Source organism: Danio rerio, chromosome 15, assembly GCF_052040795.2.
Source record: "Danio rerio strain M-AB ecotype USA chromosome 15, GRCz13ab, whole genome shotgun sequence".
NCBI lineage: Eukaryota > Metazoa > Chordata > Actinopteri > Cypriniformes > Danionidae > Danio > Danio rerio.
Genome location: NC_141035.1, coordinates 5,789,390 through 5,811,500, shown reverse-complemented (window position 1 = coordinate 5,811,500; position 22,111 = coordinate 5,789,390). Strand labels below are relative to the sequence as shown.

The window sequence follows — 22,111 nt, the reverse complement described above, 5'->3', positions numbered from 1 at the left end:
TGGCAGTCAATAGTTACAGGTTTCCAGCAGTTTCTAAATATCTCTGTGTTCAGCAGAAGAAAAAAATCAAACAGGCTTGTTACAAGAGAGGTAGAGTTAATGATAACCGAATTTTCAGTTTTGGGTGAACTGTCCCTTAAATGGTTATGAAAGTGCACCCTGAAAGATTGTCATTACGTTTATATAAGCTGACAGTAAGTTAAAAGCCATTAATTCTCTACATACTTGCTTTTCAATGTTAATATATTAATCTCTAATATGATATTATATGCATTTTAAGTGTGTATATATACACCTCGTTTCAATCGACAACAATACAATGCCTGTAAGATCCAAGTTTTTTAACTATTAAGTAATTCTGTTGTCTTACAGTCTGTTGTTTACATGTCTTCCATGGTTTTCAGACAAAAGAAGGTATTGCGTAGACACCTGCGCACCTTGCGTAGAAGGTTGCAAACCAATTAACTTCTACAGTATTTGTTTATCTTTTGTCGTTGTCTACTGGTTGCCAACATTTTTTTAAATATCAGCAGAAAAACGAAAGTCCTAAAAGTTAAAACCACTTAATATACCACTTAATACCATTTTAATATCCTCTTTGGTCATGAATGAGGGTGTTCAGAATTAATTAATTTTGAGTGAACATACTTGGGGATGGTGTGTGCAACCTGAAATGTAAGGATGGTTTACAAGAATGTTTAAACAATAACCTTTTTTTCTTCTTTGCTTTTAGAAGGGGACTGTTATCGCGTCTAACAAGGTGTCCAGCCGTGTGCTTGGTGTATCTTTCTCAGAGGACAACAGCTACTTTGTAACTGCAGGCAACAGACATGTGAAGTTCTGGTACCTTGATGCCTCAAAGGAAAGAAGGGTGAGACGGATACACAATATTTCTGGTTTTTGATCATTTTAATTTAAGTAAATGAAGATAATTATGTATGCATGTATATATGCATATTATAAATATTATAAGGGCTTGACATTAACACCCGCCAAATTTGGATAGCTTTCAGTGGTGGCGGGTAAAACACACACTCCCACTAGCCACTTTGGCTGGTTGAAATTAATTTTCCTGGATAATAATTCTTAAAAGCAGGGTTTGACAATAAGAATGGCCCACTATGCATGCAAAGGCGATCTTGGGATTGAGAAGCAACACGACTGACAAAAATAATAGTGTTCGCGCAAGCAGAAGAAAGCAGGTGAATACCGAATGAGAGGATGATCACTGCGCTACGAGCTGAGGTGATGCGTGCGACTGTTCAAAACGTGTTCAATAGGGGCTCTTAAAATGATTTATGCTAATTATATTGTCGATATAAATATATATTTTAATAAATATTGTCTAATGATTGTGTGATTTATGAATCTGCGTTGTTTGTTCCAGTCTTCAGTTCCATATCAGAACTCCAAAAACAAAATCTTATTGGTGTTAAAGTATTTTTGCTGATCTGCATGAGTTGTAGATTACAATAGTAAACTTGCGTTATTTAAAAATCCAATTGGTAATGGATTACATTTTATAAATTACTTTTAATAGCACACTTGGCACATTTAATGGGGTGGATCAAGCTGCTAATGCTAACCATGTAGTTTCTAAATAAATATAAAGCAGCAGAAATGTTTTCAACATTGAGAACTTAAATTATTTTGCTTACCTCGAATATTGAAACTTTTTAATTGTTTAGAAAACAACATTTTAAATTCAGATAAAACACAATTTTGTGAATTAGGCTGAGCATAAAAGATGCTCATGTCAGAAATATTTAAAATAAGAAAGCTAAAATGACCAAGTGAAAAGGTCAGTGATCGTTTTAGGGTTTGGCTTTTACCTCATGGTGTTGTCTTCACTGCCTGTACACAGTCTGAATATTAAGCTTGTTGATATAAAGTACTCTGTGCCGTTTCCTGTGATTGCCCACAACCTTCTGTTACCATGACTTCTGTTTTCATGTCAGATGGAGCACCTTTTTTCTGTTCAAATATGTCACCAATTTCTGAAGAATTAGTGAAGATTGTGAGCAGTTTATGTTTGTTTGCTTGTGCAGGTGAACAGCACCGTGCCTCTGATCGGCCGCTCGGGTTTGCTGGGGGAGCATCAGAACAGTCAGTTCTGTGGTTTGGCTTGTGGCCGCGGGTCGATGGCCAGCAGCACCTACTGCATCACACACACGGGTCTGCTGTGCCAATTCAACAGTAACAGACAGCTGGATTCCTGGGTTGATCTCAAGGCAAGTCACACACTTTGTCTCCATTTATTGGTGTCATTTTGGTGTCCTGGCACAGTTTGTTCATTCTAGCTTTAAAAACCCATTTAAGGCCCTGATATGCTCATAACAAGGTTATTTTCTGCAGCATGCTGATAGAAAACATCCAGATGTCAACCATTCTGTAAATGTGTGCTACATTTTTTTCAATTACAATTTAAAGAGCTGACAATTACACGTCACTAGGGATCGGTATCGTTAAGGTTTTAATGGTATTATCACAAAATTGGTGGTTTTTGCGTTATTTCGAGCAAATTCGTACTTCTGGTTTAAAACAAACTTTTGAAGCTGCGTCACGGCCATGAGATCTTAGTGTGTATGCCAGTGTTTAGACTGGACGGCTGTACCTGGGAGTACCGTATTACGTCTCTTATTCTGTGTTCACACCAGACGCGGAACGCGTGGATAAATCGTGCTATTCGGGCTTCTGTCTGCCCGAAGACTCTAGCTTCATAGCTAAATGGCTAACATGGATTTTATGAAGAAAATAACAGTGTTTATGTGCTTTATGAAGACTGAAAAACAGCGTTGATACGTTTAGGGTCGTGTCTAGGTCCACTACATCCTTTCAGAGGTGCATCCAGCTCTGTGAGCTCATAAACTCCTCCAGAAACTGAACCTGGATGACGGAGGCTTTCTGCGGTGCTTCTGACTGAGCCAAGCCGAGTTTGATGAACTGTTCCCTCGGAACACCGACAACAGGTTCTACGTCACAATCACGCCCCCACAAGAGCAAGCTCCTGATTGGTTAACGCGGCGCGAATGTACGCTGAAGTTCAGATTTTCGAATTCGAGAGATTCGCGCAAAATGCTCATTAAGTGCGTCAAACGCGCAAAAACGCTCAATTCGCCCCGTGTCATTTGCGTCATTCGCGCTGCTCCATTCGCGCGTATCGCGCCGCAGGATGTCTATTCGTGCGTTTGCATTGACTTAACATGTAAATCACTTGCGCTTGACGCGTCTGGTGTGAACGCAGCATAAGTGTGCTGCATTAATTCATGAGTAAAACTTGGTCAAACCAATTAGTGCGCTCTATTGTGTATGCGTGCAACTTCATTAATATGCATGATAGCTTCGAAGACTGTACCTGAAACAGTGTTCAGACAGCAGAGAGACGACACGTTGTGTTGCCAAAAGAAGTGGGAAAAGAATAAGAATTGTTTAGAGATACGGGTCGTCAGTGTTGCTTTTATAATGTGCTGCAACAAAGGTTTTGCTTTAATTTTCCCTCTATGAGAGCACAACTAGACTCGCGTGTGGATCAGTACATGCAGCAGAAATGCGTTTGTACGGAACATTTTTTTACCCGAGAGCTTTTCGCATCTGGAAATTGTGAAATCCGTATTTGCAAGCTATTACAGACCGTCGTGTTTAATTTTCGCCGCATTTTGTGACAAGATAGTCTACACACTCAAGGCTTTCTGACCTACCGAGTGGACCTGAGTTACCAAGAAATGCAGAGGTATTTTTCTCTTATACAACGTGCAGTATCAAACATTCTATCGCCATTAATTTTTATTCAAATTCTTTCCCTTTTCCCTCCTCTGACACTCCCACCTAAACGGAGCTAGACATACCCACTTTCCTGACTTTTTCCAAACTAGAGGTGTGAAAACACCCTGCTGAAACGGAGGGTTTCATGGCCCTTTAATTACCCGGATGGTGCACTCATAAAATGAAGTTATGTTATATTGTTGGACACTTCACACACTCAGCGACCCAATTTGGCATTTGTCAAACGTCATCAGGGAAATGGTTTGAATTTCCACTTAGTAAAAAAACCCTTAGTGTCCCTTTTGGGACAATGCTACATACATATACTATATACATGTAAGTGTATAGTGTGCCATTTGGGATGCAGCTACTATTTTTACTACAAAATGGCTTAGAATAATGCACAAGTATGCGATTTGGGACACACCTTTAGTTTTGGTTATTCTTGAATTTTACAAGGAAAAAAAAAGCCTCTACTCTGGAATGGCATTTCTTCTCTTCTAACTCAGTGTGTCCTTGTTTTGCTGTTGTAGACTACATCAGCACAGTGTTTATCAGTGAGCGGGACGTTTGTTTTTTGCGGTTGTGCCGATGGGACAGTTCGTGTGTTCAGCCCACAGGATCTCCGCTACATCACCACTCTACACCGGCCACATTGTCTGGGAGTGGATGTGTCTCAGGGCACACAGCCAGGGTAAGACACTACAGTAGAGCAGGTGTCTAATTCTGCTTCTGCAGGGCTAGTGTCCTGCCACAGGATATTTTTACATTAATCAGTGCTACACTGATGAGGTCTGTTCAAATTTCTTTTTTTAGTTTGACATGTTGTGAAATGTGCAGTGTATGCTTGTAATGAGGCAACAAGCACATGTAAACTTGTATCATTTGTGTTTAATGCATGCTTATGCATCATGTCATATCACTCTTATTGTCATTATTGAGTCAAAGGTTACCAATAAACTCCAAATAACACTCACCGGTTATTGCAGAGGACTAATAATAATTCCTGCCTGTGATTTCATACAAGTTAAAGTTCAAAATATATCTCATGTGATAAGACCTATCTTTCTGTCCTTTTTGTCGAGTGTTATTTAGCCTATATTTCATCCACAACAGTTAAGAAGCAAAATAGGTTACTGTGGTGTAGGGCTGCATGATATGAACAATCTGACATTGCAATATTTTATTTTACCGCTATATATTGAAATATAAATATAATTTCACCAGATGGCTCTATTTGAAAAGATTTGATTAATCCAGATCGACGGGGATGATCAATATGATTTATAAATTATAATAAGTTACTAGCGAAAATAAATTGTGCTTAAAGTGTGCTTTATGGTTTTCTGGGGAGTCTAGCAGTATTCATGTATGGAAATTGAACAGAATAGAATGTAAAACTATTAAACAATCAAACATAGTCATTATTGTATAAATAATAAAAAGAATGTGTTATTATCTGTTAATCTTTAATCAATCATCTACTCCTGTGATGATACATGCATTGCAATATCAATGCCCAAATGATATATTGTTCAGCCCTGCTGTGGTGGTTTATATTGGATAGCTAGCCAACTCCTTCTAGTTGAAATAAACTACCACTCCAGATAAAATTAGAATTTTGTTTTAACTTACCTGAGCCCTATGGCTATTAAATAGATGTCAGTGAATAAATGAACATGTGGAATCAATGTACTTTAACGCCCCTTTAAACCAACTCGAGGTTAAAATCTAAATAGTTTATTGAGGGAACAAAAATGGTAATGAAGGACAACAAAGTAAGACTAAGGGTGCTTTCACACCAAGACCTTTGTTTTGAAACCGGTCTCGTTTACTTGGTTAGCATGGTTCATTTGGCATACGTGAAACTCGCATTCGGATCTACGCCAAATCAATCAGTCTGAGATCACCTGAATGATGTGGTCTCCGCTCAATTGAAACGAACTCTAGAGCGGATCGACTGTAGTGAGAAAGCGAAAGGATCCGAGTCCGGCTATATCACAGTGTATTATGGATGTGTAATTGGCATATATACGGCTATATGAAGAATGAATTATGAGTAGGGCGGGATGTCTTTCCTACCGTTAAATGTGCGTTTCATGTTAAATACGAAAGTGAAAGCATGTTAACTATTAACGAGAGCTGTTTATCCGTTAGGAACATTAACCGAACTGCAGTCTAGCCAAGGGCTCTGTATGAGAGAGTCTTACTTCTAATTTATATCAGGCGACAATGTCACCATTCAAAATTAAAGCGCAGCTTTCTGCTTATGTCTTATTGCCCATCACCATAAATTAAAATAAGGATGCATGACCGCTGAGCAGGACTCTGCAAATTAAACCATGAAGCTCTGACCAACGTGAGGAGACTTTACTCACACGTGACTTGTTTTAGCTCTAGAAACTTTGCCGTGTGAAAGCGAACCGCACCAACAACAAAAATAACATTGTAACATTTTTAATCCCTGTTTCGGAATAAATGAATTGATTTACAGGTGTGAAAGCACCGTAACTAGCTATAATGAATATCTAAATCGTACCACTGTTACATCAGTGATTCTACAGTAACACTGGTGTAAGTAAACCCTTCAGCTGAGTATCTGTAGTTCTCTATATCATCTGTATGTTTATTTATTTCACTTTTGTATGAACATTTTTCTTTGACGTCTACTTTTCTAGGCATTTGTTCAGTGCAAATCCAGAAGCACAGTATCCAGATACCTTGGCTTTAACCTTTGACCCCGTGACCAAGCACTTGACGTGCGTGTATAATGACCACAGCGTGTACGTTTGGGATGTGCGGGACATCAGGAACGTAGGAAAGGTCTATTCAGCCCTGTACCACAGCGGATGTGTGTGGAGTGTGGAGGTGCGTTAGTGACAGACCGTTCATGTTGATGTCAATGATTACATGCTACACCCATGCAATAATGTATGAATATTCACCGCAGACCTATCCAGAGCTTGAAGATCCATCAGCGGCCTGTTTGTCACCGGGCTCTTTCCTCACTTGCTCGTCTGATAACACCATCCGCTTGTGGAGAAGCGAGTCCCCACAGAGTCACAGCGCTGGACTCGGCCTTCGACACAACCTTTATAGCCAGGTACAGACAACTGCAAGAAATCATAAATGTAGATGTCTAAATAAAGTGTGATTCATTTTTTATAATCTCTTAATTATAAAGATGTTAATCTTTATAATCTCTTAGTTCACTGACAGCTCATATTTAGCCTGGTTTTAGCCAACATATCCATGTTGCCAAATTAAATTCCAAAAAGTTGTATAGTTGTGCGTTGTTACATGTTAGCATGATGTAACCTTGCTCTGACTTGAAATGTTGACACTTTAAAGGGCACCTATGGTGAAAAATCTACTTTTCAAGCTGTTTGGACATACTTGTGTAAGTGTAGTGTATATACTGTCATATTGGGGTGAAATAAACACACATAGTCCTTTTTTTTCCAAATTTAGCAACATAAAAACGGTGGACCAATTGGAGCGGTTTTCAGATCGACCGCAACTTGACGTAGGAGTGCGTTTTTTTTTTTAATTATTTATTTTATTTATTTATTTATTTTTTACTATTTTTTTTTTTTAATTTATTTATTTATTTATTTTTTATATTTATTTTTTTCCCGCCCACCAATATTGATTGACAGCTGCGCGCATTAACATGTCTCCGTAGTAATGCATAAAATCATATCGACAAGACAGGACGAGCGCAAAGCAACCGGGAATAAAAGGTCTGTTCAGTTTGCTAGGATCATCAATCATCATCAGACGTGATCAAGAGTGAGTTTTACAAAGTTAACATGTTTTAAAACGTGTGCACGTGTGTAATGAAGTTCAGCCATTCACTTCAGATTCACTTCATCAGCACAGCCTCGAGTCTCTCTCACTGTCCGTATGTCTACGCTATGTATGTGTGTGTGTCTGTGCTATGTGTGTGTCTGCGTGTCTACGCTATGTATGTGCGCTTTTGTCTGAGCTACATGTCTGTGCTATGTGTGTGTGTGTGTTTGTGTGTCTGTGTGTCCACGCTATGTATGTGCGCTTTTGTCTGCGCTACGTGTCTGTGCTATGTGTGTGTGTGTGTGTGTCTGCGCTGTGTGTGCGTGAACTTATTGTTGCAACTCCACAAAAAGTGTGTCAAATACTGATTGGTAAAGTTCTTACTGTAGTATTTCTCACATTTGTTATGTGAAATCTGCTTCCTGAGGCAGCCGAGGGCGTCGATTGAGGCATGTTGCTGACAGGCACATGGGAACGGTGGGCGGGGTTGACTCGCCTTAAAGGCCCAGTGCAAAAAACAGCCACAACCTTTTCCCAGCTATAATACAGACTCCTCAAACAGCTATAATAAATACTCTGATGGGTGTTTTGAGCTGAAACTTTACAGACACATTCTGGGGACACAAAAGACTTATGAAATATGAAATAAGGGGTAACCTATGTGCCCATTAAGTGCTTTAATTTGAGACTATTGACCAGGAAATTCTTTGAAAGTTGCTTTTTAATATCATGTTCACCATGGTGTGGGAACCCCGATTAAAGATGAACGAACGAAAGTGAATGCATAAGCTAGAGAAATTACCTTGACATCAAATATTCTTCTTGAATTAATTGATTTAGTATGTGGATGTGTTTCAGGACATTGTAAGGATAGTGTATGTGGATGACGACACGCAGTACCTCAAAGCTGAAGCTGTGAAAGCAGAGGGAGGTGCTGGTCAAGATGGCAAATCTGGGATCCGGGTGTTGGGAATCAGCCCAGATGGCCAGCATTTGGCTGCTGGAGACCGCAGTGGAAACCTGAGGTGAGGAGTGAGGGAATCAACGCGTACATATAAACCATAAATGCTGAATCATATGCTGAATCGACAATCTCTTCTTCAGAATCTTTGGCTTGCAGTTTATGGACGAGTTACAGAAAATTGAAGCCCATGATTCAGAGGTCTTGTGTTTAGCCTTCTCCCCTGCTGAGACCGGTACAGAATCCTTTTCTTTATTTCAAATGCATGTTTGGATTGCACAAATAATGTCATGTCTTGTGTTACTGCTGAATCACTGATGTAACCATTTGAACACATTTTGCTTTCGTTAGTTGCAGTTAGTCTTAGTATCTTGGTTGTGCACAGTTTCCTCCATTCATCCATTAATGTCAAGTTGATTTAAATGTGTTATAGAATGCATTGATACAATAGCCCCTTTCACACAGTGATACCGGTAAATATCCAAAAAATTTTCGGAAAGACTTTACCGGTATATTGAAAAAAGCGCTGTTCACACAGGCGAGGACGTTACGGAAATTTTCCGGAAAAGAGCATTCACACATCCAATCCAAAATACCGGTAAATTCTGACATCATTCACCACAAATGAGCTTTAAACGGCTGCGCTTGTATTTGTAAACATTTGACTAAATTACAAACTCTGTGGATGATCAATATTGTAAACAACTTTCGCAGGATCACTTTCGCATGTCGAGACGTTCATAATATGTGCGTGTGCAGGCGCTCACAGGCTGTTCCACATGCACACGCAAAGCTTGAAGGTAAACAAACAACGGCTTATCATAAGCATCTCATCGATGATTATTTACACAGTTGGCATTAAGAAGAACATATAAACGTGATCTGACTAACTTCTAGCAGCTAAATGTGTCTGGAAAAATATTCAAAGGCTTTTATCCTCACAAACCGCGCGGACGTAAATGCGTCTGACTGTTGTGATTGGCTAAAGCAGACGTCTCACGTCAGCACGTTCTAGACGTGCACGCGCTTATTACGGGAATCTTCCTTCTGCATTCACACAGCGCAGCATTCCGGCAAATTGCCGGTAATGTTACAACTTCTCTTTCCGGAAAAAAGCCAGAACGAATTTACCGGTATTTTCAAAAAGGACCTGTTCACACATACAACCTTTCAACCTACAAAGGTCTGTATGTGTGAAAGGGGCTAATGTTAAATTGTTCTCTGATATCTAAACATGTGGCATAGGAGACATGTTTAGAGTTGTGTTTTGTAGTTTTAACTGAAATGAAAAGCTGACAGTTATATCAACCTTCATATAAACACTTTTTGAAGTTCATTAGCGTCTTTTCACTCCAGAAAAATGACAGTGTGTCAAATCTCTGTACAGTGTAGATTCCTAAACAGAGTATAGGGTTTGTGTCAAGATTGTAAACAACAGCACTGATTGTATGGTTAATGTACAACTTGTTACTCTAATCCACAGGTGTCAAACTCAGTTCCAAAAGGGCCGCAGCTCTGCATAGTTTAGTTCCAACCCTAATTAAACACACCTGATCAAACTAATTGAGTCCTTCAGGCTTGTTTGAAACCTACAGGTAAGTGTGTTGGAGCAGGCCCTCCAGGAATTGAGTTTGACACCCCTGCTCTAAATCATTAAAGTGTGTGGGAAGAATTCTCAAATCAAGAAGGACTTGGTAGCTAGAATGTGTCAATGCCAAGTTTATTCGGTGTCAGAATATTGCACAAGATATTAATTGTAATACTTCACTGAAATGACAAGAACAAGCATGAATTCTTGCACTGGAAATCTTGGTTCAGTTTGGGGAAGCACCAACTGCTTTTTTAATTATTTATTTTTTAAATTTGTTATAACTTTTGCTGATCTTTATAGGACTCTAAATGTTTTTTCACCATCTGACTGATTATAGAGGCCAAAACTTGACAGTATTTGCAGCAACAATCATCAAAATATAGGGCTGAGCGATAATTCGACATTGATAATTATCACAATATATATATTTTTTCGATAAAACGATAATGCCAGTTCGATAAGTGTTCCATATTCACGCACTATGCGTAAAGCTGCGTAGACGTTTTGCAGCCTGCCCTTCCGGGTACGCATGCAGTACAAGTTTACAGCCATGCACTGTTAGTTGCACTTGGAGGAGTAATAAAAATAAATAAATAAGATAAAAAATGTCACACATTGTTGACAAGAAACGTCACTTGACTTTAGTAGTCTGGAGCTACTTGGTTTTATGTAATCCGACACAAAGCAGAGCAACGTGACAGAGCAAACTGCAGACGACTCGTGTCATTAAAGCAGGCAACACCACAAACCCGTTTCATCATTTAAAGCAATGTTACCCTTATAAAGATGCTAAGAAATTACAGACCATAACGAGTGTTGGTAAACCAGCGCAACCACCTAGCAGAGTTTCATGTCAACATTTTCGAAAGCCGTGCCTTATGAGAAAAAACCTCAAAGACAGACGAAAGATATGACACATCACAATCTCAAACACATTTCAATAAACACTTGATGCTTGCTGTAAACTATAAGCTGCATTATAGGGCATTCGTTACAACATTGATTGGATCATTTGTTGTCAACCTTATGTTTCCTTTTTAAAAGGCTATTAAGATATTTTCTTTGAAATCTGTAATACCACTATTGTCCCTCATCGACGGGAAAATCAACCAGCCTTTATTAAGGACATAATCACTGAGGAGAAATCAGATGCTCAAGACAAAATCTTTAAAATAATGACGTATTAAAATGCAGCAAATATTTGACAGGCGTTTACAACAGCAGTGGATCATTAATTAAATCCTTATTTTCCACAATAGAGCTCAGTTGTGTGGTGTCGTTTACATTGTGTGCCTCCAATATGGCCGAACGAAAGTGCTCTTGTCTTACTTGTGTTCATATCAGAATATTGTTGTTCATGTTAACACCGAGTGTAACTGAATGTGTTTTTGCGGTCAGGTTTGCATCTGTTGGCTTCAGCGAGTCGAGATCGACTGATTCACATCTTTGACATGGACAGCAAATGTAACCTCGTGCAGACCGTCTATGATCATTCGGCCTCAATCACTGCTGTCAAGTTTACAGGTGAGTTCAAGGCGTATACAGCGTGTACACTCTTATATCTTTAATTTATTCTGACTTTTCTTATATTTGTCTGCATGTGTTTCTGCAGGCTTGAATTCAGAGTTGTGTATGGTCAGCTGTGGCGCAGACAAGAGTGTTTATTTTCGATCTGCTGAGAAAGTAAGGATACTGTGGAGATTGCTATAGTGTAATGAGGTGTTTTATTAGGGTTACTTCAGAGATGGCCTAGACACATGCACAGTTTAGTTTCAACCCCAATTAAACACACCTGATCAAACTAATTATGTTTAAGCCTTGTTTGAAACCTACAGGTAATGGCGCAGTCACACTAGAGTTTGAGCTTGCGAAATTCTGTAGTACGGACAAACAAAATCTGTGTGAAAGTACCGCAAAAAGACGTTTACTTACACTAATAGACCAAAGAATATGATGCAGCACAGTGAAAAACTACTATCTCAAATGTCTATACACAAAAAGCTATTAATTGGCCAAACCACGCTGACTGGAGGATTGGCATCTCTATTTGTATGTTGTGTTTGTGAGTGCTAACATTATGGAGATCAAATTGGATTAGAATCGTGAAAATGTTTTTCAGACTAAAAAAGAAAGTTGTGCTGTTACAGATCCTGGTCTTGTATTGTTCCTTTCTCCTCTTTCTATTTAGTTGATGCAGCCTTTAGTAATTTGCTTCTTATATCATATATTATATATTATAATCAGTCATTTATTTTTAGAGCAATTTGTGTTGTTCATTTTTGGTTTGAAAGTAATTTTTTATTTAGCTGCACAAAGTTTTAGTTGGTTTATATTAAAGAGTCTCTTTAGTTTGTATTATTCACTGTATTATTTGGATTTTGTTTTAAGATTGCAATTTAGTTGTTGCAGAATATTTCTGTAAAAAACGTGCAGCATTTGAGAAAAAAATGAAAGGGTAATTGTTCACCTTAATTTTGTGATAAAATCGATTATCGTTAGATTAGTATTGTGAATTTTATCGCATCATGAGTCTCTACATCCCTAATTTTAATAGCTTTTTCATACGTTTTAGTTTGGTAACATTTAATTAAGCCGTCAAAGCAAAATCCAGAAAAACAAACAAAATATAAAAACATTGGGAGGAAATAAACTGGAATTTAGGGAAAAATACAACATGGCAGACTGTGACGGGGGATTTGACAGAATATTGTTGCTCAACCAAATGAGCTTTGTAGGGTCAATTCATTTAGTCATTTAATGCTGTTTTAGTTACAGCTATGTTTTTAAAGGCACTCTGTTTTTATGTCTATCTTTAAAGACTTCAGATGGCTTAGTCTTCTCACGATCGCATCACATAGTGGAGAAGACAACGCTGTATGACATGGACCTGGATGCCACACGCACACACACAGCCATTGCGTGCCAGGACCGCAACATCAGGTAGGGTCTTTGTGTGAAATCGTACCTCTGCTCATGATTTTTTTTCAGTGCTAACATTACTGTAATGAGGTTACTGGCCATTGGGAAAGTGGCAGAGAACAGATGAACTTTAAAAAAAAAAAAAAAAAATGTAATGAGAAAATAAAACTGACAGCAGCTCCTCACAGAGACTGCCACCAAACTGAAAGCAAAAGTAAAACAAAGTGTGCATGTCTGGTTCTCTCTTGTCTTCCACTGCTGTCTGTCCTGCTTTTAACATCCAGAGTTCTCCCCTGAGACTCGAGACAGGCGACGCTTGCAGGTGTCTGTAATTAGCTCTCCCGCCTCCTGCCTCATATGCCTTCACGGCTCTCAACCCCTTCTTATACGGAGTTCAGACTGCATGATTTTCAAAGCAGTCTTGTCACAGATGTTTTCACACTGCATCTGGGCTAGCGTTTCGTCGCTGCTTTGTTTACACTGCAAGATGGATCGGCGACAGGGGCTTTCACACTGCATGACTTTACATTAGGAAGAATCGCCGACAACTTCATCCAAACTAAATCTCACAGCCAAAAACACGTTGTATATCCTTTGTTATTAACTACATATTAAGAAAGAAGCCTTTAATGGGGTAGAAAATGTACATATTTGCTCATCTGGGTTTGAAGGGAATTAGCAATTTCTCCTCAACTTTCTTTTTTTAACTTTCTGTGTGAAACGTCACACTAAACCTCCACTACCTCCACTTCTCCCGCTGGCCTGCAGGTACACACACACACACACACTCAAGTGAATGCTCCTCTCTCATTGGCTGCAGGCGATCGCCGATGTTATTTTAAGTCAAAACTAATTTCAAACAGCATGATTTGAATCACCGACAGCTCCAGATATTTAGCGTGCCAAATATCTCACAGGCATCGGCAACTCATCAGCGATGCTCTCATATGACGTCTTTGATAGTTCAAACTGTGTTTGTGATTGTCACTCACGTGCACAAGCACCGATTTGCCTGTGATTTCAGGCATTTGTCGGCAGTTTCTTTCAAAACCTGTCGGCGAGTCAAAATCTGGGCCAAAATCATGAAGTCTGACCTCGGCATTACTTGCTACAATTACTATCAATATTTGTCTGCGTTGAGGTTGTGCATTATTAGATCTACAGCTGGCATGAATGTCATTTTAAAAACCTGTTTTTGATTTTCAGAGTGTACAATGTGAAGAGTGGAAAAATGAAGAAGTGTTTCAAGGGATCTATGAATGATGACGGGACACTGCTAAAGGTGTGTGTGTGTTTGTGTAAAATGCACTTAATGATATGGCAGAGGAACTTCATTTATGCCAATAACTCTTGTTTTTCGGCTCTTAGGTTCAGTTGGATCCCTCTGGGATGTTCTTGGCCACCAGTTGTTCAGACAAAAATATCTGTGTCTTTGATTATGAGTCAGGCGAATGTGTGGCCACCTTATTTGGACATTCGGGTGAGATTATCTTGCTTAATCGCAGAGTTCACGGAGCTTAATCCAAAAACATAATTGGTTTCCTTGATGTTGATCAAACTTTTGTTCCCTCACAGAAATTGTCACAGGTATGAAGTTCAGCCAGGACTGCAGGCATCTCATCACTGTGTCTGGTGACAGGTAAAATTGTTTTTAAGCCACATGTTGATGTATTTTTTTCCTGCGTGATCTTTATAATAATAATTAATCCTAATGATATAAATTCAATTTAATCAGAATGTAAAGTATTTAAAGGGACAGTTCACCCAAAAATTGCAAAATCTCCCTCAAGTGGTTCCAAACCTTTTTAGTTTGTTTCTTCTATGCAAGTCAATACTGATCTTTAGTGAGCAACAGAACAAGCAACAAATACTGTGAAAATCATTAATGAATGTGTGTAAATTTATATTCATTTAGTTTTTTAATTAATTTTAGTATTATTACTTACTAATATGAAAATGTTCATGTTATTTACTTGCAATATAGTTTATAAAGTATTTATTATTATTATTATTATTATTATTACTACTATTATTTTGATTATTGTTTATTATTATTATTATTATTATTATTATTATTATTATTATTATTATTATTATTATTATTATTAATTACTACCACTACTACCACTACTATTATTATTATTATTATTATTACTACTACTACTATTATTATTATTATTATTATTATTATTATTAATTACTACTACTACTACTACTACTACTACCACTACTACTATTATTATTATTATTATTATTATTATTATTATTATTATTACTACTACTATTAATTTGATTATTGTTGTTTATTATAGTTATTATTACTATTATTATTATTATTATTATTATTATTATTATTATTATTATTATTATTAATAATTACTACTACTACTACTACTACTACTACCACTACTACTACTACTATTATTATTATTATTATTATTATTATTATTATTATTATTACTACTACTACTATTAATTTGATTATTGTTGTTTATTATAGTTATTATTACTATTATTATTATTATTATTATTATTATTATTATTATTATTATTATTATTATGATTATTATTAATTACTACTACTACTACCACTACTACTAATTATTATTATTATTATTATTATTACTACTATTAATTTGATTATTGTTGTTTATTATAGTTATTATTACTATTATTATTATTATTATTATTATTATTATTAATTACTTCTACTACTACTACTACTACTACTACTAATTATTATTATTATTATTATTATTACTACTATTATTATTGATAATACTACTATTATGATTATTATTATGATTATTATTATTATTATTACGACTATTATTATTATTATTATTACTACTATTAATTGTATTGTTGTTGTTTATTATAATCATTATTAATATTGTTATTATATTATTATTATTATTATTATTATTATTACTACTATTAATTTGATTATTGTTGTTTATTATAGTTATTATTACTATTATTATTATTATTATTATGATTATTATTAATTACTACTACTACTACTACTACTACTACTACTACTACTACCACTACTACTAATTATTATTATTATTATTATTATTATTATTATTACTACTATTAATTTGATTATTGTTGTTTATTATAGTTATTATTACTATTATTATTATTATTATTATTATTATTATTATTAATTACTACTACTACTACTACCACTACTACTATTATTATTATTATTATTATTATTATTATTATTATGATTATTATTAATTACTACTACTACTACCACTACTACTAATTATTATTATTATTATTATTATTACTACTATTAATTTGATTATTGTTGTTTATTATAGTTATTATTATTATTATTATTATTATTATTATTATTATTATTAATTACTTCTACTACTACTACTACTACTACTACTACTAATTATTATTATTATTATTATTATTACTACTATTATTATTGATAATACTACTATTATGATTATTATTATGATTATTATTATTATTATTACGACTATTATTATTATTATTACTACTATTAATTGTATTGTTGTTGTTTATTATAATCATTATTAATATTGTTATTATATTATTATTATTATTATTATTACTACTATTAATTTGATTATTGTTGTTTATTATAGTTATTATTACTATTATTATTATTATTATTATGATTATTATTAATTACTACTACTACTACTACTACTACTACTACTACTACTACCACTACTACTAATTATTATTATTATTATTATTATTATTATTATTATTATTATTATTACTACTATTAATTTGATTATTGTTGTTTATTATAGTTATTATTACTATTATTATTATTATTATTATTATTATTATTATTAATTACTACTACTACTACTACCACTACTACTATTATTATTATTATTATTATTATTATTATTATTATTAATAATTACTACTACTACTACTACTACTACTACCACTACTACTACTACTACTATTATTATTATTATTATTATTATTATTATTATTATTATTATTATTATTACTACTACTATTAATTTGATTATTGTTGTTTATTATAGTTATTATTACTATTATTATTATTATTATTATTATTATTATTATTATTATTATGATTATTATTAATTACTACTACTACTACCACTACTACTAATTATTATTATTATTATTATTATTACTACTATTAATTTGATTATTGTTGTTTATTATAGTTATTATTACTATTATTATTATTATTATTATTATTATTATTATTATTATTATTATTATTAATTACTACTACTACTACTACTACTACTACTAATTATTATTATTATTATTATTATTATTACTACTATTATTATTGATAATACTACTATTATGATTATTATTATGATTATTATTATTATTATTATTACGACTATTATTATTATTATTACTACTATTAATTGTATTGTTGTTGTTTATTATAATCATTATTAATATTGTTATTATATTATTATTATTATTATTAATAATATTATTATTACTACTATTAATTTGATTATTGTTGTTTATTATAGTTATTATTACTATTATTATTATTATTATTATGATTATTATTAATTACTACTACTACTACTACTACTACCACTACTACTAATTATTATTATTATTATTATTATTATTATTATTATTATTATTATTATTATTATTACTACTATTAATTTGATTATTGTTGTTTATTATAGTTATTATTACTATTATTATTATTATTATTATTATTATTATTATTATTAATTACTACTACTACTACTACCACTACTACTATTATTATTATTATTATTATTATTATTACTACTATTATTATTGATAATACTACTATTATGATTATTATTATTATTATTATTATTATTATTATTATTATTATTATTATGACTGTTATTATTATTATTACTACTATTATTTGTATTGTTGTTGTTTATTATAATCATTATTAATATTGTTATTATATTATTATTATTATTATTACTACTACTACCACTACTACTATTTTTGATATTACTAATATTATTATTATTATTATTAGTATTAGTATTAGTATTATTATTATAACTATTATTATTATTATTATTATTATTATTATTGTTATTATTATTATAACTATTATTAGTATTTAATCTCTCTCTCTGTCTTTCTCTTTACGTATATCCAGCTGCGTGTTTGTGTGGCGGCTGGACTCTCAGATGACCAACTCCATGAGGAAGAGGTTGGCAGAGAGGAAGCAGCAAGCAGGCCTGAGGCTCCAGCGGGCTCCCACAAAACAAGAAGTCATCAGGTAGAGCTCTGTCTGCTAGCTCATGTCTAGAGTAGGGTTTTTGACAACTAGTTGATGTTTGTCATTTGTGCACATTTTGCTGCATTAGTAATTTCCAGTGGAACCTGTGTGGATTGGGAACCTAGAAGTTGTCGAGTTATGTTTGTAAAAAGCTGCTTGGTGATTTCTCTTCTGTGTGAACTCTCCCACATTGATGACAATAGACCATGGCAAAAGTGAATTCTATTAGCATGTTTAAATAATAGGTGGAAATTGGGTATGAATTAAAAATAAATTGAGATTCAAATTTATAGATCGCAGCAGTACTTTTATTTATTTTTTATTATTAAACTTTGTGAAAAAATGTTTATGATTCTTACATGTGTTTATGATATTCTCAAATGAACATGGCTTGTGGATTTAAGTTTACACCAGTAGACAAATGCAGATTTTGATGCAAATGTTTTAAATAGGTAAACGTTTGGCAGAGGAATATCCTCCACATATGTTTTCCATTTACAAATAATGTTTAGATGTTCTAAATGTTTTAAATTGAATTTGATTGTCAGAACTTTGCTCATGAATGCTTGCTTTTTTACATTTATTCATTGTTTTTCAATTATTATTATTATTTTTTTTAACGATTTTAGAACATTTAGACATTTTTATTAGAAGAGGCAAGAAGTGTGTGTGTGTGTGTGTGTGTGTGTGTGTGTGTGTGTGTGTGTTTGTGTGTGTGTGTGTGTGTGTTTAGGACTAAAATGGATTTAAAGGTCTTTATAAACCACAACAACAGTCTTTAGTTGCACTGGTATATTCGTAGGAATGGCCAACAATACATTGTATGTGTAAGTTATTATTATTATTATTTTTTTTTCTTATTAAAAAATAAAGTCGAAAATAAAGTTCCATGAAGAGATTTTGCAGGATTCTTACCATAAATATATCAAAGTTTAACATGTGATTATGTACACATGCATGTATGTATGCATGTACTTAAATTGGCCAACATAAAGGCAAATAGTTTTTTTTTTGAACCCTAGTAGTTGTTTCTTGCCTGAACATTGTTCCTTCCTTACATCCTAATCCTAGCTTATTGATTCAGTTTAAAAAATAAAAAGAAGTGTTTGACTCATTTTTCCTTATATGGCATGAAATCAAATGTTTTATTTTTCCAATTTGACAGACGAGAGACCTACATCACCGTGCCCTGTAATGCACTGACCCATATGGAGGAGGATGGCTTGATGGCTGAAGTAAACCCTGAAGACGGTTTGGAGGACTGCAGAACCCCTGATAGACTCGACTCTACAGATGGTGGGTTATTTGATCTCTTTGGTGTTTATTTATTTTATTTTTTTATGGGACTGATTTTTTTTAAAAGATGTTTGGGTTACAATTCTTTTCGGCTGACAACATGTATGGATTCGGACCATAGACTTAAATATATAGACGTAGTATCCGTGACGTCACCCATAGGTTTCTGAACAGTACAAAAGAAACCACAAGCAGGCGCGGCCAACCGTCCCCATTTGTTCGCGCGTCATCGCATACGCGGCGGGATACCAAACAAGGGCAAAAAGGCGGAAAGTGAGCGAAGCTACAGACACCTGCTGGTATTTTGCTTGGATCTGGCTTAGACAGACTTTACTTTGGGAGAAATGCTTAATACTTCTTTACCTGCGACTCGTTTGTGTTCTGACCACGTGCTTGGTTGTACACTATATCAGTAAAGTGTTTAGGCTTTTTAAAAACAGTGTACACACATTAGGCCACTAAGCATTGTTCTTATGATCTTTTTCTACAGGAGGAAAACAATAATTACTTCCAAACACTTCAGATATAGTCTGTGTTAGTAAATGCAAGACTGTTGATGAAATCCAGCATAACACTGTAGTACAACGCTTCAGATGACTGTTCTAGAGCCTACAGCTAATCAATCTGTCAAATTCTGGAGTGCATTACTGCTCTAAAAAATATAAATAATCTTAAATAAAACAAAAACATTTAAAGAGATGGTATATAAGTATATAGTTTCACTCACCTGGGAAATGGAGGCCACGTGAATGGTTTGTGAGCACAATTAAGTGCACACAGCATCCCATATCATCTGATAATTGTAAGAAATAAGTCCAAAAGGACTAGCAGAATTTCGATGAATTGCAGTTTCAGTTACTTCTGAATTGGCTTACCGAGGGAGAGCGGGAGGTTGCCGCTTGATTTGGACGGGACAAACATTTCTGTGTTTTTATTACAAAGCGTCTGTGTTTTATATGTGGCAAAGTAAAACATCCTAAAATGTATTTGTTACATTTGGTTTATTATAAAAACTTATATAACCCTCATATTACAACTTTATTATAAGTTTATTGTTTTTATTTCTTTACTTTTATTAAATGTTTAAAGCTAAACAACCTAGCGTGTTATAATTTACACTTCAAAGTGCTTAAATGTAAATCTACTTCTTTCAAAAAACATTTGGTCAAATTTTTATTAATTGTGTTCAATGGCAGTTTTTTTTATTATACTTCCTGAAATTTACATTTCTATATCCTGAACACATGTTCCAGTGTAAACACAAGACACTCCTCTGTAATAAGCAAGGAAATGTGCTGATTCCATACATGAAATGACAGACATCAGCTGAAAGAAATTGTAACTCAAATGTCACTTTGAAAGCTAGTTCTGAATAACTACACAGAAAAAAAATGTGCGCTGAAAAAAATGGACTTTTACTTTTCTGTTTTAGCATCTTTGGATTCTGTGGTGCTCCAAACCAATGGCAAAATGCCAATGTGGGTCCGCAGACTGGTATGTATGTTCCAAAATCACTTTTATAAGGGGTTTAATCAAAGTTTTGTGGCAACAATCTATGATTATAACCAGCTTCATTTAATTTTTTTTTACACTTTATAAAAACAGTTTATAGAAACAATTTGACATTCTGTCTTTGTATGTGTCATAATGCTGTATTCACACCAGACGCAGTTACTGCAGATAAATCGTGCTATTCACGCGTAAATAGACGTGTGAACATTTGAGTTTACTCGCTTCATTTCTGCGTCAAATCCATTTTGTTTACGCGTCAAATTTACTGAGCAATTGACATGGATTCACTTCGTGGGCGGGGCTTCTGTCTGCCCGATGACTTTAGCTTCGTTGCTAAATGGCTAACATCTATTTTCTAGAGAGAATAACTGTTTATGTGCTTCAAGAAGGCTGAAAAACAGTGTCGATTTGTTTGGAGCCGTGTCTAAATCCACTAGATCCTTTCAGAGGTGCATCCAGCCCTGCAAGTTCATCAACTCTTCCAGAAACTGAACCTGGATGATGGAAGCTTTTAGCAGTGCTTCTGACTGAGCCGAGCCCAGTTTGATGAACTATTGTCTATGTCAGCAGGAGGATTGTTCCCCGGGACACCAGCAACAGGTGCTACGTCATAATTGCGCCTCCACAAGAGCAAGCTCCTGATTAGATAGCGTGGCGCGAATGTCCGCTGAAGTTTAGATTTTCGAACTCGAGCGATGCGCGCATTAAGCGCATCAACCCGCGCAAAACGCTCAACTTGTGCCGCTTCATTCTCGCAAAACGCCTCATTTGCACGTATCTTGCTGCTATTTGTGTCTTCAACATGTAAATCACCTGTGCTTGGCTCTTCCGCGTCTGGCGTAAATGCAGCATTAGAAGCGGACAGCCCCGCCCATTAGTGACTATATCTTTTTCATTAGCATATGATATTAGTCTTGTTTTTAAATCTGCCACTATGCTGGCACAGGTGTTTGAAGCTCCGCCTTCTGAAAAGAGAGCTGGGAGG

The 22,111-nt window shown here is 34.7% G+C and overlaps 3 protein-coding genes across 13 annotated transcripts in view; all 3 read left to right on the top strand.

The window, feature by feature from the left end:
* brwd1 (bromodomain and WD repeat domain containing 1) overlaps positions 1-22,111 on the top strand; it is a 1,114,631-nt gene that overhangs the window by 268,170 nt on the left and 824,350 nt on the right. The gene's annotated exons all lie outside the window — the stretch shown is intronic.
* phkg1a (phosphorylase kinase, gamma 1a (muscle)) overlaps positions 1-22,111 on the top strand; it is an 831,529-nt gene that overhangs the window by 117,699 nt on the left and 691,719 nt on the right. The window lies entirely within an intron of this gene.
* Positions 1-22,111, top strand: part of wdr62 (WD repeat domain 62) — a 58,449-nt gene that overhangs the window by 11,324 nt on the left and 25,014 nt on the right. For 10 of the 11 annotated variants that reach the window (XR_015508770.1, XR_015508771.1, XM_087283239.1 and 7 more), the window contains exons 6-21: positions 734-871; positions 2,049-2,231; positions 4,296-4,456; positions 6,441-6,630; positions 6,713-6,865; positions 8,413-8,579; positions 8,659-8,750; positions 11,505-11,630; positions 11,719-11,789; positions 12,925-13,046; positions 14,232-14,307; positions 14,394-14,505; positions 14,601-14,664; positions 18,196-18,318; positions 19,484-19,614; positions 21,047-21,108. Coding sequence is in view for 8 of the 11 variants with exons in the window: in XM_087283239.1 (XP_087139365.1) it covers positions 734-871; positions 2,049-2,231; positions 4,296-4,456; positions 6,441-6,630; positions 6,713-6,865; positions 8,413-8,579; positions 8,659-8,750; positions 11,505-11,630; positions 11,719-11,789; positions 12,925-13,046; positions 14,232-14,307; positions 14,394-14,505; positions 14,601-14,664; positions 18,196-18,318; positions 19,484-19,614; positions 21,047-21,108 (1,971 nt within the window). In the remaining 3 variants the exon portion in view is untranslated. Of the gene's footprint in view, positions 1-733; positions 872-2,048; positions 2,232-4,295; positions 4,457-6,440; positions 6,631-6,712; positions 6,866-8,412; positions 8,580-8,658; positions 8,751-11,504; positions 11,631-11,718; positions 11,790-12,924; positions 13,047-14,231; positions 14,308-14,393; positions 14,506-14,600; positions 14,665-18,195; positions 19,008-19,093; positions 19,615-21,046; positions 21,109-22,111 lie in introns of those variants that run through there. The other variant, XR_015508772.1, reaches the window with a different exon arrangement.